General features: G+C 48.7%; 1 protein-coding gene across 2 annotated transcripts in view; it reads right to left on the minus strand.

Annotated features, from left to right (window-relative positions):
• The window catches only part of TRIM67 (tripartite motif containing 67), a 40,724-nt gene that overhangs the window by 5,258 nt on the left and 18,260 nt on the right, over positions 1-17,206 (minus strand). The window contains exons 2-6 of one of the 2 annotated variants that reach the window (XM_017656742.3): positions 8,175-8,270; positions 6,786-6,908; positions 5,418-5,528; positions 4,125-4,278; positions 1,989-2,134 (exon numbers count right to left, since the gene is read on the minus strand). In XM_017656742.3, the coding sequence (XP_017512231.1) occupies positions 1,989-2,134; positions 4,125-4,278; positions 5,418-5,528; positions 6,786-6,908; positions 8,175-8,270 (630 nt within the window). Of the gene's footprint in view, positions 1-1,988; positions 2,135-4,118; positions 4,279-5,417; positions 5,529-6,785; positions 6,909-8,174; positions 8,271-17,206 lie in introns of both variants that reach the window. The other variant, XM_017656741.3, reaches the window with a different exon arrangement.

Below are 17,206 nucleotides of genomic sequence, written 5' to 3' on the forward strand. Positions count from 1 at the left end.
TGACGGGGCCCTAAGGGGAAGGTCTGCAGCCAGCTAGGATGTTGCCTGAGGTCAGCCCTGTCAGCCAGGACTTGGAGCCTGGGGACACCAGCTCTTCTGGGGAACAGAGGGGAAGAAAACTCCGCTTCCTTCTTGGTTGGAGCAATGGAGAATTATTGCGATCCAATGGGAATTTAAGCTAGAAAATACAAGCTAAGCATCTAAATAAACAAAATAAGCAATATTTTAAAAAGAAGGGTCATCACACAATGTAGAGAAAAAGTTGACCAAGCACAGGCAGGTTCTACTTGATTTGGAACCACTTCTGGAGTGAGGGGGTGCTCCCCTCTTCCCTGTCTTCTCCCAGCCTGGAGCCTGGCATCTTCCACTCCTCATCCCAGCTGGAGCTGCTTTGTTTCCAGCCTCCCATTTCTGGTGGGACCTCAAAGATCCTTTTCTAGGGATTTACTTTGTTCTCCACTCACTTCAAACTTACCCTTGTTCCTATTAACTCCCCCAAGTGCTTAGCCTCACACCTTTCTTATGTCACTTTGTTTTGCTTAGTTTGTCTAAAACATCTTTCCTGTCTGGTTGTTTAGGAGTTTACTCTTCATTTGTTATTCCAGGCTGTTAATAATAATAGCTGAGGTTCAGGTGTTGTACACAGCTGACATGTATTTGAATCCTCCCATATCCCTTGGACACTGTACTATTTTTTGTTTTACACACCAGAAGACCCAGGAAAGGTAGGGGACTTGCCCACCTTCACTGTTAACTTCTTTGGAAGCCAGGTTTCAAATCCAACTCTGTCTGCTTCATAGCCATTTTCCCCATTATAACACACTGTTCCTCATAAATACTAGCCCTGGGATCTAGCTTTTGTCAGTGGCCACACCTTACAGAGGAAAGGCCATCTTTATTTGAGCTCTGTGTCTGCTTCTTTGGACATTTCAAAATAGTCATCCCTTTCTTCCCATTTCAAAAGCATGAGCTCTCCTCCTGGTTTCCAGCTGAGGAGCCCTTTCAGCTTTCAGCTTGTTTGCATGACCCAGATGCCCAAGGTTCATAACCTAGTGAATAACCCTCCATTACCCTCTAAAGCTGCCTCAACTTTGCACTTTATTCACACAGGACACAGCCATTCCCAAGGGGGTGCTGCATTATTTCCCCAACTCTTACATTCTCATAGGGTATCTTTCAAGTAAAAAAAATAAAATGACATATGCATAAATCCATTTGAGAGAAACAAAGAGAATATTGACCTACAGCTAGAACTGTTAAATGGGTGTGACTCCCCAGGAGAAGAAACTAAACAACTGTTATGGTGGCAGTGGTTGGTTAGAATGAGTTTGTGCTCTTTTGTGCATGTCTGCAAAGCAACATGAGTGCAATCTATACTTCATTGTGGGAAATCTCAAGGTAAAGTTCCACTAGGAGGTCTGGGGTGAGGTAGAATAGGGTGCTGCCCCAGGGTTTCTACCTGATGGGAGAGTAGATGATGCATTTCTGGTTGTTTTTACTGTCCCTGCAGTATTTCTTCTCTGGGGACATGCATGTAGAAGGCCACCGCAACCGACAAACATTTATCAAGGGTCTTCCACATACAGAGCACTTGCCAGGTAAGCAGTTAGTGACCCTGAGAAGGCAAAGTGTGGCAGAACCCTGGGGGATGGATACCTGTGTGAGGCATCTGTGGGGATGTTGAAGATAGTTATAACAGGACGGGGGGCTGAGCCAGGAGGTAGGTACATGCAGGTGACACCTTTTCTGAGCACCACCCTGGCCAGTCTCCTCAGGGAATCATCTCGAATCTTCTCTGTGGCTGCCCTCTGCCTGCAGGCCTGCCCTGACTGAGCCCTGGGAGAGAAGCCCCAGGCCCCTGAGCTCAGACACAGCAGCCCCTGCCCTCTCTGGGCGGCATCGCAATAAGGGCAGCCCTGTGGGCTAGTCCAGCAGCCAGGCCCCTCAGGCCCCCAGGTCAGGACCCCCCAGAGAGCACAGGGTCTCACCCGGAACTGCCCCCCATCGCCGTCGTCCAGCTCCAGGATGTAGCCGTCTACAGGGCTGTGGGTGAAGGGAGGCATCCTCCAGGCCAGTGTGACGCTGTTGTTGTGGGTGCAGCATTTCTCCAGCTGCAGCAGTGGGACAGGTGGCACTGCATGGGGATCGGGGATTCAGTGCACAGTACCGTGGCTCCGTCCAGGCTCCCCTCCCCAGCCAGGGCCCAGGCCAGAGGAAAGGTAGCTGAGTTCCCTTACAAGCCACCTGTGATCACTCCCAGCCTGTCACACATACACCTCGGTCCTGGGATTCTCAGCCCCAAGGTGGGCTGAGAGAAGGCAAGCATAGATGTCCGTGCACCCTTAGCCCTGGAGAGTATCCTGGCATCTGGCAGTGGGGAGGCATGGCAGAGGATGCCTCTACCCCTGGTGGGTGGCTTGAAGTTAGAGCATCCTCCCCACTTTGAAAATAACAGGTTGTGACTCTCAGCCAAGAGTGGTTCGCCCCAGAGCCTACCTCTCTGCAGGGCTGCATCCTGCTGGGAGGGGGTGTTAGGAGGTGCAACATGCAAAGACACATTTAAACCTTTGGCTGGAAGCATTTTAAAGGCTCAGGGAACTACATCCAGGAAGGAAAGGCAATCCTAGAAGATTGGAGAGTCAACCCATGGAATTAGGGATTTGAATTAAAAGTATCAAATTATATTAAGGTAAGATTGGGATATTTTTATTTTCTCGCTGTGTTAAGGCTCAAGAGATTTTAGGACTAAATATAGTCCACACTGACACTTTTTAAAGGGAAAATTGTAACATCATTAGGGCACTGTCTTCCAGATTTCAACTGATGGTTTAGTTGGGTGCAGCCCCTGTCTTGATTACTGACTTGGACCCAGAGCTGGCTGCATGCAGCCTGATTTGCCAGGGCTTGGCTTCTGCCTGTAGGAGCTCCCTCTCCATCCCTAGGCTGCTGCCCACTCTCCTGCCTCCTCTGGGAATTCCATTACTCCCAACTCCCCTCTGAGCAGGTCCAAGCCTCCTCCTTTAGCACCCCAACTTTCCAGAGCCACTCCTCCCTCTGCCATGCATCCCCCAGCCCATCAGGCTCTCTCTGCTCCTCAGCACCTCTCTCATTTACATCCAGGGCAGGTGGCATTTCCAAACCTCACCTCAGGTGCAAACCGAGTATGGGAGTGAGAATGGATTGTGCAAGGGACTTGTTCTTTCTTTAGTTTAAAAATGGCCATGTATTTTGCAGGTTAGGATTTCCTGAGTTCACAGATATCGCAGGATTGGCACTCAGTCTTTTGATATTTTGATTTTAAAAAACCAAACAGATTTACTCCCTCTCCTGAAGTTACCCTTGATGACTCTAGAGAGACAGCCTTTAGATCAGGACTCTGGTTCTAGGCAACACTTGCTGACTGTAACCCGGAGCAGGTTTTGCAAACTTTACTTCGCCCTGAGACTGTGTCCCCCTGCCTCTGGTACTCACCTCCTGCTATTCTCCACCTTGTTCATTCTGCTCTCACCTTCCATTCTTCTTGGATCTTCCTGCTCTTCTTCGAACCCAGAAAAGTTATTCTGCCCCAGGGCTTTGCATGTGCCATCCCTCTGCCACCTGGAATGTTCTTCCCCTCTATTGCATCTCTTTCATGCTCCTTACCTTGAAATACCCTCACATGTCTATTGCTGCTCCTTTTCTGAAAAGCACCTTCTTATAGCAGCTGGCACCATCAGGTTATATTGCATTATATATTGTGTATTGTCTACTTCCTTCTCTAGAATATCAGCTCAGTTTTGTGAAAGAGCTTGTAGACTTGTTTGAGTCATGTCCTGGGCACCGAGAATAGTGCCTTGTACCTGGTGGACACTCAAAAAGAGTCTGAATGATCCTCTTTTATAAGTAGGAATACTCAGCCTCAGACTGGGGTGTTCCCTGCCCTCAGTCATCCAGTTAGTGGGTGGCTGAATTGGGACTTGAACAAAGGGCTGTGATGGAGGCAGGGAGCACAGAATGCCCCTCCCTCCCATTCTGCCTAACTCCATTTCTGAAGCCTTCCAACAGCACTGAGCTGCCCCTGCAGAGGAGATGCCTCTTTTGCAAGAAGCACTCAGTGAACTGGGCCAATCGCAGCTCACCCCTACATTTCATCTGAATGAAGTCCAGCTGGTGGATGGCCTGCAGCAGTGGCTCACTGTCCAAAGTCAGGTCGAACTCTGCAGACACTTTCGGCTCCAGGGCACCTTTGACCCACTGCTCTTGAGATACTTGGACACGCTTGATCAGAGCATCTGAGATCTTAAAGGGGAGCACAGAGTTTAGGGTTTTAATTTGAAAAGGAAAAATCATGCAGCATATGGTGAGGAAGGAGCAGGGTCATGGGCTCTGTGGGCTCACAGTGGGAAGAGTCTGTACTGACCACATGCTCTCAAGCCCTGGTGGTGATGCAGTCATTCCTGTGCTGTATTATTTAAATCATATTTCAAAAGTGCAATCAGGTTACATGTAAGAAGCACTTGCTACTTAAAATTAGGTCAGACCCTTTTGTGAAGCAAATGATATTTTTAAAAATACACAAAAACATTCTTCATTGTACTTCATTTGCTAGATTTAGTGCATTGCAAAGTGAAACATACTATCAGTGTATCCCAGGGTCTGAAGAAATCATTCCTTATATCCCCACAATTTTGAAGCTCAACTCCTGGTGTGTTGTTTTCAAGTTGCTCTGCAGCTTCTGCCCCGAGCTCTCAGGGCATCACACCCACAGCTCTGCTCTCCTTTGCTGGGAAGTTCTACTCATTCGGACACTTGCACATGTCCTTCTAGAGCCATGATCTGGTGCACCCTTCTTAGAAACCAATCAAGGGGATTCATCATTTTCCCCACAGATGGAGAACTGAGCTCCCTTCTGAGTCACTGCCATGTTCCTGAGATATGCTCATGGCCCTGAGTCAGCCTGGTTAGAGGGATACCCCAGCAAGGTTACTAAGCTGTTCTGGCTCTGCAGGTAGCAGACATCTGCCCAGGCCTACAGGACTTTGCACTTAGAGATAATGAGCCAAGTGGATTCTGTCAACTCACTTCCTCCACTCCGATCTTTGTAGCTTGTTTGGCAATGACTGTCCTTTCCCATCTATGGGGAAAATGTTGACTTGGGATCCCTGGAAGTCAGAGCATTAAAGCATGTCATTTCAGCCCTAGAGATAATGACATTTGATCTCCTCTTTTAATGAAGACATGGAACCAGGGTCAGAGCTGGTGAGGGCAGAGCCAAGGTGAGAACCTAGGCCTTCAGAAATGACTGAGCAAAGGAGAATCTACTCAACTCTAAGTCATGGGAAGGGACCTTCCTGAAACTTCAGCTAGTTTGAGGGGATGGTGGGGGAGTTGGGGAAAGGAAGCCAAGCCCACCCAGAGCCCTCTGGGAGCCAGCTCACCTGTAGGAACCCAGAAGGATCATTCTCCTTGATCACCTCCAGGCAGTACTCCATCAGCCCCGTCGACTGGCGCAGCTTCAGCGTGCAGTGACTGATCTGATCCCAGACCATCTACAATGGAAAGAATCCCTAGTAACCACCTTGTCTGAGGAAGGGTAGCTGGGCTGCAGTGCAGTGAGAGTCAGAGAGATCACACAGAGGGCCCTGGAGGAGGGGCGCAGGCCTTGACCACCGTGCACCCTTTCCCCCCACCAATCTCTCCTGAGCACCAAGTGCCCTCTGCACTGTGGAATAAAAGGACCCACTTTGCAGCAAGTGGGGCCACAATCCTGTCAAAAAGAAAACTACAGGCCCAACATGGTATCACTTCTGCTCAGCCAAGTCACCAAACCAGGGCTTAATACCTAAGTAATTTCAGTTTCTGCCTCTAAGAAATGAAGTCTCAGTTGGTCTGCCAAGAGCTTTCTCGTCAGCATGAGTAGGGTGATCAGTCACCTGGGCCTCTCTTTTCTTTCCTTTTGCTAATAACTTCTTCCTATAAGAACCTTCCATTTTTCTACAACTCCTTGGAACAACTCTCTGTTTGCTAGAAAGGATGCTGCCCAACTCATAAGCTACTTGATAAAACCAATTAGATTTTCAAATTTCTCAGTTAGCTTTTGTTTTTTTTAACAACACCGAACAGAGAGACTTCCTGAACTCTGGGTAGTGAAGCAGACAGAGTGCACAATCTGAACCTCTCCATGTGATAGGTGACTAACTTGTCTTAGTCTCGATTGTCAGATAGTCATAGATAACTGATCTGATCCCAGACCATCTACAATGGAAAGAATCCCTAGTAACCACCTTGTCTGAGGAAGGGTAGCTGGGCTGCAGTGAGAGTCAGAGAGATCACACAGAGAGGGCCCTGGAGGAGGGGCACAGGCCTTGACCACCGTGCACCCTTTCCCCCCACCAATCTCTCCTGAACACCAAGTGCACTCTGCACTGTGGAATAAAAGCACCCACTTTGCTGCACTTGAAAACCATGAGCCATGCCCAGTGCTCATTCCTTCTTTCCTTGAAAGCAATATTTCCCAATTCAGTTGGGAAATGTCTATAAAATAGATCGAGCCCTCCAGACAACAAAGCAGTCCTTTGTGAATGCAGAGCATTCTGGGTGCCTGCCTGGACAGGAGCCTAGCATCAGGTCAGGGAAAACCTCTCCTTCCTTGGGTGGATATTGGTTGTATTATTGCTGATTAGTGAGTGCATGAGATATCAGAGATACCAACTAGTACTCACCCAGTGCATATGGTGTGCTCCATCCCACCCTGGGATGTGGAGGCTGGGAGGGGGATAGAGTGCATTGGTCACCCTGGTACCTACCTTCAACTTGTGCTCCCTCTCCTTAGTAACCTTGGTGAGCAGCTTGGCTTTCTGCCGAGTTAAAGCATCAACCAGTGCGTCACACTGAGCAACCAGGCAGGCTTCATAGTCCAGTCCATTTTCCTGGGGAAAGAAGAGAGCTTTAGGGAGAAGGCATGCTGAAATCCAGCCAGTTCTAGGGACAAAGAAGTATGTCAGAGTAGCTCTTCCCAGAGTTACCTATATAGCACTATTACATTGGAAATGCTGTAAATATGAATTATGGAGGGGTACCATGAATCTTCGCATATCAGTATGGTAGAATATTCCCATCATTCAAGCCTTGCTCATAGAGAGTTTTTAATGTCACAGAAAATGCTCACAAGAGACTGTTAAGAAACAGCAGGCTACCAGCTATGTACAGCATAGTCCCACACACATGTTGTGCATGTGTGTGTCTAAAAGTAATGAGACAACAAGGCAAAATGGCGAGGTAGTCACCTAAGATGGTGAGATACTGGTGAACTTATGTCCATTTTTCTCTACTTTCTAAAATTTCTGTAGCACATACTTTTGCTTTTTGTAATCAGAAAACAGTAAAACAACCAAAAAACTGGTGCTTTTGCTTTAGTGTCTGTCTTTGTTCTAACACAGATTCCTTCTGTGTCTCTAAGATCAGTGCAGATTCAGGCCTCATGTTCTGGGCTGAATTGTGTCCCTCTCCCCAAATGCCTATGCTGCAGTCCTAACCCCAGTCCCTCAGAATGGAGCTGAAGTTGGACAAGGGCCTGTAAGGAGGTGGTTACATTAAAATGAGGTCATTAGGGTGGCTCTGATCCAAGATTAAGAATGGCAGCCCCTCCATCCCTTCTCTCCATCCAGACACTGGAGTGCTTTCCGGGTTCACCATCTTCATGCTTGGCATTCATAGAGCACACACGTGTGCACTCTCTTCCCTACAGATAGAGCTCCTGAGACCAGAGATGTACCTTATTGATCTGAGTTCGGCTCAGTACATGACTCAGCATGGGTGATCAGTAAACACATTTATTTAGTAAATGGTGTGTTTATATTTTGATGCATTGATTACATGGCCATGAAAGCACCATATCTGCATATGGATTAGGATTACATGGCCATGTGGAGTGCTGCATTACATCTTTGCAGCTCTCTTCCATGATTCTCTGTAACTGATGTCATGGAAAATCCCCTTTCCGTATCCAGGGGTGACATGGGTGTCAATGGATTGAGCGTGTGGCGTCTGGAATATCTGAGGTTATGCAGCAGGGAGACTGAACCCTCTCATGTTGGTCCCGGACAGAGTGCTTGCCCCAGGACTGTTTCTTTCTTCCTGACACTCCTCGTACACTTCCTGCCTGCCTGCTGGCCCTCTGCTGGAGCCACGCATACCTGGATCTGCTGCAGAATGTTCTTCAGCTGCACCAGAAACTCCTTGGCTTCTTTTGCCTTATCGGAAACTCCATTTAAGGCCTGAGACAGCTGGGCCTAAAAAGATATCACAGGTTGAAAAGGAAAATCAGGTGTTAAAGGCACACGGTTTGCACTTTATCATGAAGGCTTGTGTTTATAAGGGGGCATAGAACTGATCCCACACATGAGTTGCCTTATCTGTGAAGAGACTGCTGTTGACTCATGGTCCCTACATTTTCCAACAAAGGGTGATAATTTGATTGATTGATGTTGACTCTTTGTCTGGACCCCAAAGCTGGATAGAGGTAAGGAGCATTCAGCTAACTGGCTCAGGCTGACAAGCCCTCTCCTGATGTTTGCAGAGCTCAGGACAAGAAGGCAAACTGAGCCGTTGATCCAGTCTGGCCCCTCCCATGGCAGTTCTGTACCTCATCAAAAGGACCCTCAGATGCTCATGTATGGACATCCCAGGTCCCAGGCCAAGCCCCTTGGGGGATGGGCAGGAAGAGGCCTGCAGGCCCTGGAAAAGGGCTGGGGCCATGTGGACGGGGAAGCCTAAGGCATCATGTACAAGGGGATCCAGGTTCCTGGTGGCAGTCACCTAGGCACCAGGTACTCTGCACCTGCAGAGGAGGCCCACGGGACCCTCAGTTGCCAGTACCCAAAAGGTAGGACTGCCAGCAGGGATCACGTCTATAGCATTTAGCCTCATGCTTCTTTCTAATGAAACACACATACACACACACACACAATCCAGTCTGTCTTCAAATCTGGCTAGTAGACTGATGACCTCGATTTTTAACAGGACTCTGTTTTCAAATTAAAAAGCTGAGAATGGAGTAAAGTGGGGACAGAAGACCTGGGTCATACCCTCTGACCACACCCCTACTCCCAACTTTTTTGAGTCTTTGCTCATCTGTCACTGTATTAGTGAGGCCTTTCCTGAGGACCATATAGAATAACCCTCTCCCCTTGTCCTGCTTTGTTCTGCTTTCTGCCATTTGTCACCACCAGGCATAGGCTTGCTTACTGTCTGTCCCCTTACCTAGAGTGTCCACAACCAGAGCAGAGGGCCTGGTTTACTCACATTCAGGAAAAGCATCTGACACACGGCAGTGTTACATGAGTATCTGCTGTGTGAATGAGTCAATGAGCGTGGTTCATGAGACCAAGGATTCTCACACTGTGGCCCCCGGACCAGCAGCAGCAGTGTGTCACCTGGGGGGTTGTTAGAAATGCAAATTCTCTGGCCCCACCCCAGGCCTACTGATCAGATACTGGGAGGGATGCCCAGGAATCTTTTAACTAGCCCTGCAAGGGGTTCTGATGCAGCTTGAGATCCACTGGACAGCACAAAGAGCCTCAGTTGAAAATCTCTGAAGAAGATGAAGGCATGGAACAGATGAGGAGACACAGGGGGTTTGCAGAAGGAGAAGGAGGGGCCTCAGACCCTGGGAGCACCAACATTCAAGGTGAGGGTAATGTGAGGGTGGGCTATCTCCTTCTCTGAGAGAGTTGGGAGCCTCAGACCATGGCTCAGCTGAGATGCAGCTCCTTGGAGAAGCCTTTCTTTTGTCCACTAGCTCCACCATCCCTGCATATTCACTCTCCCCTCCAGAGCTCACCTAGGTGGGCCATTCTCTATTACACTTATCTAAGCAGGAAGGATGTCCAACAGAATGATGGGAAGGGCAAAAGGGTTCTGTGTCTGCTCTGTCCAACTCGGCAGCCACCCGTTATGTGGCTTCTGAGGAGCCGGGGCTTTAATTTTATGCAGTTCCCATTTGAACCACCACATGTGGCTGTGGCTACTGTTATGGACAGCACAGGTCTCCACACTCACCCTTAGAGGTGTACAGGTCCCACAACAACTTAGCCCATCTCCAGATAACTTCACTGGGAAGGAGTCTGGAATATCAGCCTTGTTCATGTGTGACAACAGGGATTTTCAAATTGAAGTTTATTGGTGTCCAGATAGAGAAGCCTCTCCCTCTCCAGCGCCCCAGAGGTGGCACCCTTCCTCCCCACACAGGGGCTCACTTCCCATTAACCTACAGAGTCCTAGATGGAGGGGGACTTTGTCTTTTGTGTTTGCATTTCTAGCCAGCAGTGCTGGCACCAAGTAGGGGCTCAAAAACTGCTCACTGGCTGAATGACAAGCAGAATGATTGCTTCACTAGAGGTACTTGTGAAGGGCAGACAGATCCCAGTAGGTCTGCTGCCACCATGGCAGCCTTTGCCAGCAAGGAGCCCTGAGGGTCCTCCACTCCCAGAGCAGTGCACTTCCTCCTGGCTCTGTGCCTACCGATCCTGGTCTCCCAGGGACCCAGCCCAACCTGGGGCCTGTTGACCTGCTTCCTGCTTGGAAGCACACCAAGTAGCTTGGCAAGGAGTCCAAGAAAGAGTGATTTTGAAGGACACCAATGACCTTAGGCTGAAAGAGTAATCATCTCACAGCTGAGTGGACACCTCCACCAGCCCTTGCCAGGCTTGCCCCCTGATCTTTTCTGCTCCTCCTTCTAAACACCCACCTGGAGAGGCCACCTAGTGTGAACCATCTCAGGCCCAGCAGTGTGCACACTGCATGAGGTGCCTGTGCTCTGGTCTCTATGGAAGAACCCCGATAGCCAACTGAGGGCTGGGTGGCAGTAAAGGATGCTCCCACAAGCCCACACTGTACTTCGTGGTACTGTACAGCTGATTCATGTGTGAAGTGGCCACAAGTCACCTCTTCTTGCCCAGGGGACAGCATTGTGGAAACTGGACCTGGTTATTCTAGTGGAATTCTCAAGGGACAAGTAGTTTATTTATTAGCAGTCTATCAGGGGTTATAGCATATTACTTCAGTGCTTTAAGACATGAACTTTTTTTCCATGGAAACTATTTGGAGTGTTGGCAGATGATACTGAACATTGTCCCTTTCTGGTCTGAGAAAAGAGCCTGCAGTTTGAGAAATGAGAGTGGTTCATTTTGTCTGTGGATGTTGATTATACCAAATTCTTGGAAAGAAAGGAAATAACTGGACAGAAAATGAATTTTTTTAAATGACTGAATGGATTTTAACCCAAATCAGAAAGATGCATGTTATGTCTTCCTATTCCTTTAAGATTAGAAATACATTCTATAGAGTCTCTGAGTTTAGATAGACAGTGTAAAAATATAAGCATTTCCAATCTGGGTCAAACCACTTCCTGCCTGGTGTAGCATCACGTCTTCACCTGCAACCCAGAGGAGCAGCTTCTAGGTACACAGGGCAGGTTTCTGCCTTTCCTCCCTATTCTGGATGGTGTTACCATGTATTATATTGCATCAAACAGGAGGACTCCGGACCACTACAGTTCACATCCTGGTTCTGTCCCTGGTTAGCTGTGTATCTTGGGAAGATACTTCATCTCTTTGTTCTATAGTGTCCTCCTCTGTAAGGTGGGGATGGTAATAACCCCTATCCCAAAGAGGTCTTAGTATTATGCTTAATATGTAACTTAAGCATTCCCCAAATTCTCCTTAATTATTCAATCTGGGTGTATCATATGTGAATTTTTATGGACTAAATGTTTGTGTTCTCCCAAAATCCATATGCTGAAGCCCTAAACCCACTGTGGTATATTTGGAGATGAGGCCTTTGGGAGGTAATTAGGTCATCAGGGTGGAGTTTCCAGGATGGCATTAGTGCCTATAATATAACAATTTATAGGAAATGTGTGTTTGGTCATTCAGTTGACCAAAGTATATATCTCAGGTATATTTGGTCTTCATCCACAGTTCCTGAAAACACTTCAGAGCCATTAAGATGAAATGGGTGTCTTGTGATGAAGGTGATTTTGGTACCCAACCCAAGGGCAGGGGCTGGGTGCCAGAAGCACTAATCATGTGATTAAGGGGCTGCAACTTTCAGCCCTTCTACCTCAACCTCTGAGGAGGGGAGAGGGGCTGGAGGTCAAATCAAATTTCTAGTCTTTCAATTTGACTGTGCAATGAAGCCTTCATAAAAACTTGTGAGAACAGCATTTTGGCCCTTTTAAAATCCTGTTTCCCTTCATGGAGCGCTTCCACACTTGGGGAACCAGAAGGCTTCCAGGTGCCACTGATCCAGGCCTCAGACTCCATGAGGAGAAGCTTCTATATTCAGGATCTTGCCCTTTTGATCCCTTCATTTAGCTGTTGACTTGCATCCTTTACAGTATCCTTTATTAAACTGGTAAATGTGTTTCCTGAGTTCTGTGAGCCTCTCTAGCAAATTAATCCAGTGTAAAGCAGGTCATTGGAACCTCCAGTTTAGTAGCCAGTAGGTCAGAAGTGCAGGTAACAGCCTTGGCTTGTGACTGGCATCTGGAGGTGGGGTGGGGGTAGAGGGTGGTCTTGTGGGACTGAGCCCTTAACCTGGGGAATCTGATGGTGTCAGGATTGAAGTGAATTGTAGGACATCCTGCTAGTGTTTGAGAACTGCTTGCTATTGTGTGTGGGGGAACTCACACCTTGAAACTGGGTCTGGGAACCCTAGAAGAGTGCCTTTATGGAAAGAACATGCTCACACACTGAAGAAGGGCCATGTAAGGACCCAGGAGAAGGTGGGCATCTATGAGGCAGGAAGAGAGTACTCCTCAGAAACTGACTCGACTGGCACCTTGATCTTGGACTTCCAGCTTCCAGACTATGAGAAATAAATCTGGTGTTAAAGCCACTTAGTCTATGGTATTTTGTTACAGCAGCATAAGACATGAATTTATCTAGATTACCTATTATAACTAGAACCTATCATATTCTTCAGTTCAAACAGTCTAGAGAGGATTCTCATGTGTTTGCCACAGTCTCTGTGGAGAAGCTCCTAAGTTGTCTCCTTTTAAACCTGGTCCCTGTTCTCTAATATCCGGATTATCTGATAGGAGTGCATAAAGTTAGACACCAAGGATCTAGATGTAGTCTAGTCCAACTTCTGTCTTCTATACATGCAGAAACTGAGCTTCTAGTAACATTTAACTGTAAAGGAGTATACAAATATATCAGCGTGTCACCATTAAATAGCATACTGCACAAAAGTACAGGTAGTGACTGATATGCAGTAGATGCTCAATAAATATTTTTTTTGTGAATTTGTCCAGGATCATATAGCTTAGCTTATTAGAGGTCATTCTTATTTAAATGTAAAAGGCCTAGAAACTAGGTGGCCCTCTCAAGAGAACTATTGTTCCCCAGCTTGAAGAGGGTAGAGGAATATGACCCACTGATATTACAATGTCTGACTATTTGAATGCAGCTGACACCATCCCCTGATGTCTGGAGAATATTGTTCACAGCAGCTAGTGAATCCTTCCCTTTGGCACTGTAGAGCCTTCCGCTAAATGAGAAAAGGCAAGGCTCCCAGCAGAGCTATAAGCTCCTGCCCACTGGGCTGTAGGGTGTGGCTTTGAGTTCAATGCTGCCCTCATGTGTTGATGGAGGCAATGTCCAACTGCTCGGTGAATATCCCCATTTAGCAGACAACTCAAACCCCACATATCTAAATAACCTCCTGGCCATTCTGTCTCAGACCCAGCTCTGAGAGCGCTCACTCACCAGTGTGCTGTGCTCCTCCCTCAGCTCAGCTTCAAGGCTCTCCAGGCTGCCACCCTCTCCGGGCTTTCCTCCCAGCTGTGCACATTGTTTCCACCTTTCAGTTAGGCTGGGGTCAGCCACCCTTAGGCTTTCCCCTCCCTGCCTTAGCCCCTCTGTCCCCTCTGCTTGAATGCCTGCTGTTGCCTGTTAACAACCCCACCACTTGTACAGACCCTTCCCACAGGCCACCTCTTCCTGAAGCTTTTGCTACCCTCCCAAATGGAGTTTGCCCTTTGACCTCCTGGAACAGGGCTGGCTTCTAGGGCATATCTCTGTCTTTGACACAGGTGACCAAGGTGAGGGCATCAGCTTTCCTGTCCTGTTGGCAGATCCTGACCCTTTGGGGCCCTGCAAGCCCATGTCTGCATCCCTGTGTGGGCAGTACAGCCTTACATCTGGACTGTGCTCCATTAAGATCTCTATCAGTGAACAGATTTTGTTCTAGATTTTGCCTGACTAGCTTACCCAAGCTATTCAAGTCTCAGTCCTCTTACCCACTGGGCATAATTTAAATGGCCACATGGCCTCTCTGAACCCATTGTTTTGAGGGCCCACAGCCCCATATGCTACTGGGTGCTGGCCCTCTGACCCTACCCTGCAGATAAAAAGTGATTTTTCTGATTTCTGAGTGTTAACTATTTCCAGTTAACTTCCACCTCTGATCCAGCCCTGGTTTAATCACCCTACCCGGAGCTGCTGAAGTCCTCCTGCACCCGGCCGCAGCCTGAAGACCAAGGGCTCCCCCATTCAGTTCTGCTCAGCCCCTTAGCTGAGCAACCTGCACCAAGCAGGCCCTGCTCCAGCCAGCAGAGAGTGGCTTTGTTTTCTAGTCTTCCCCAAATTGCTAGCCACAGGCTGCAAGAACCCAGAAGCCAAAATAACTGCAACTGCCCTAGTGGGCAGCCTGAGCTGAGACTAGTGTAGGACCTTGATTGTCCTTAGTGTAAAAGCAGGTGTAGTGGTGGGGCTGGAGACTGGATGGCAGAGTAGTAGTCCATGCCTGGGGATAGGAGAAGGTGAGGTGGGGACACAGAGTGGGAGGGGGCAGGACCCACACAAGGTGTGAGAGGAGGATGGGAACAGACACCACGCATGAGGCAGTGGCAGCCAGACCTCCCTGAACCTCACTTCATAGGATCCCCTTCCCAGTCTGCTCCCAGAATCTAGCACCCAGCCTCATGGGGCCAGGTTATAGGTGCTCCCCAGGGATGAAGGGTGTTGCTCAGGGACAGAGTGGACAGGGCCCTCCAGTCCAAGTCTCCCTAGGGAAAGAGCAGGCCCATGTTTGCTGAGAGGGCAGCAGTGCTGTTGGGTAGCCTCTTCCATGTCAGCCTGTGAGTCACAGTCTGAGAGGGAACCCCCAGGAGCAGAAAGGGGCTTTGGAAGAAGGACCAAGGATCTAGGTGTGACCAAGGCAAACTCGCGCTCCAGTGGATGTGACTCAGATTTGGGGGATCCCCTGAGGCCAAATGTCTCCCTTCCACTGGCTCCCTGTGTTTCTAGCCTCTGAGTCAGTAAGGAGAGGGTTGGGATTGGGATGGGGCTATCCAGGCGCTAATCCAGGCCTCTGTTCTGTGCATGGAGCTGCCTCCAAACCCAGAGCCTCTAGATGGAGGCTGCTGCCCTGACTGTCCACACTGCTGAACTGTTATCTACAAAGGACCTACTCCCTTACCACCACCCCCTCCCCAGGGCTGATGCAGAATTAGAGACTACTCTGAGACAAATCTGCCCTCCCACAGGTTAAGGGCTCAGTCTTACAAAACTGTCTCCCCCACAACCCTCTTCAGCCACCCTTTACAGTCCAGGTTGATATCTGTGCTTCGGACTCATCCACTGTAGATTGGAGGTTCTCACAACCCCCTCCTTGGGTTTGATTAGTTTGCTCGAATGGCTCACAGAACTCAGAGAAACATTTTATTTAGCAGTAGACCTACACTATAATTCAGGAATAGCCAGATGGAAGAGTTGCGCAGGGCAAGGTGTGAGGAAGGGGCATGGAGATCCCATGCTCTCTCCAAGCCGGCCATGCTCCCAGCATGTCCCAGAAACTCTCCAAACCCCATCCTTTCGGGTTTCTATAGAGGCTTTCATACACAGGCATGATTGATTAAATCACTGGTACTGACGATTGATTCAAGCTCCAGGATTCCCCAGAGGTGTGTGGAGTGAAAGTCCTAACCCCTCAAGTCATGTGCTTAGTTCTTCTGGCAACCACCCCCATCCTTAGGGTGCCCAGGGGCTTTCCAAAAGTCACCTCATTAACATAAATGAAACCTTTATCACTTAGGAGACTGCTAGGGATTTAGGAGCTCTGTGCCAGGAACTGGGACAAAGACCAAATACCTATTTTATTATAGATCATGAAATCATGTATTGCCCTGGGAGGACAGTGGGGGAGGGACATTCAGGCAGCTACATTCCAGGGTCAGGACAAATAAAGAAGACTTGCTTTTATCTGTGACAGGCACTCCCAACGATTCACTGCTGTCACTAAGACTAATTTCCTGTCCCTCAGCCTAGCCAAGTGCCCACCTCCACAGGGTCTCCATTGGAAAAGGCCACTGGGAGCCCTCTGTGCACAGTGCTGCTCAGAGGGGGCTTGCAGCCCTGCTCCTATGCTTCACTTACACCACCTCTTGCAGTTGACACCCCTGCAGGAGAAGGAAGGTTTGAGTTACAAGGGGGTCAGATAGTCACAGAGCAGTTGACATACTCACTAGGCATAGAGGAAGAGGCTGTGAGGGGGCAGCAGGAGCCACGGGCGATTTCTCCCACCTTCTCACCCTACACTCAATGTTAAGGTGCTGGTTTTTAAAATTCATGGCTTATGATTATCTACCAAAAGAGTTAAAAAGGCCCTAATCCTTGGACAGCACAGCAGTAATTAAAGAGAAATGTGGAGGACTCATTTAAGAAAATTACAAGGCAGGGACTCCCAGATAAATAGAGACCCTTCTGAGAGATGCATGGGCACACAAGACACCCCTCCCCTGGTCAAGTCCCCATGCAGAGTCTGAGCCCGTGGAGGCAAGTCTTTGCCCTGCATCTTCTACAATGCTCCCTCCTGTCACATATGAGAGGGCCCAGCAACAGGGTGACCTCCTGGCCTAGTCACTCACCTGGGAGGCTTCTGAGCTTCTATTCTCAGATTTAGCTTCTGTGCAGTATTCATATGTCTGTTAAGCATGGATATCATGGGGACATGTTGGTAAAACTGGCTTCTGTCAAGAGAGTGGAAGCCTCCCAGGGCAGCACCCTCCTGACACCCGAGCTCTCACTGCAGGTCTCTGGGCACTGAGACCGGGCAGGCTGCTTGGCATTTCCGCTTTCACATTCCCTGAATCTGGGGCCGTGTGCTCGGAGGCAACAAGAAAGTAGGGATGAGCTTGGCTTCTCAACTCAAGCCTGCCCCTGGA

The sequence above is a fragment of the Manis javanica genome, chromosome 7 (genome assembly GCF_040802235.1).
Source record: "Manis javanica isolate MJ-LG chromosome 7, MJ_LKY, whole genome shotgun sequence".
Lineage (NCBI taxonomy): Eukaryota > Metazoa > Chordata > Mammalia > Pholidota > Manidae > Manis > Manis javanica.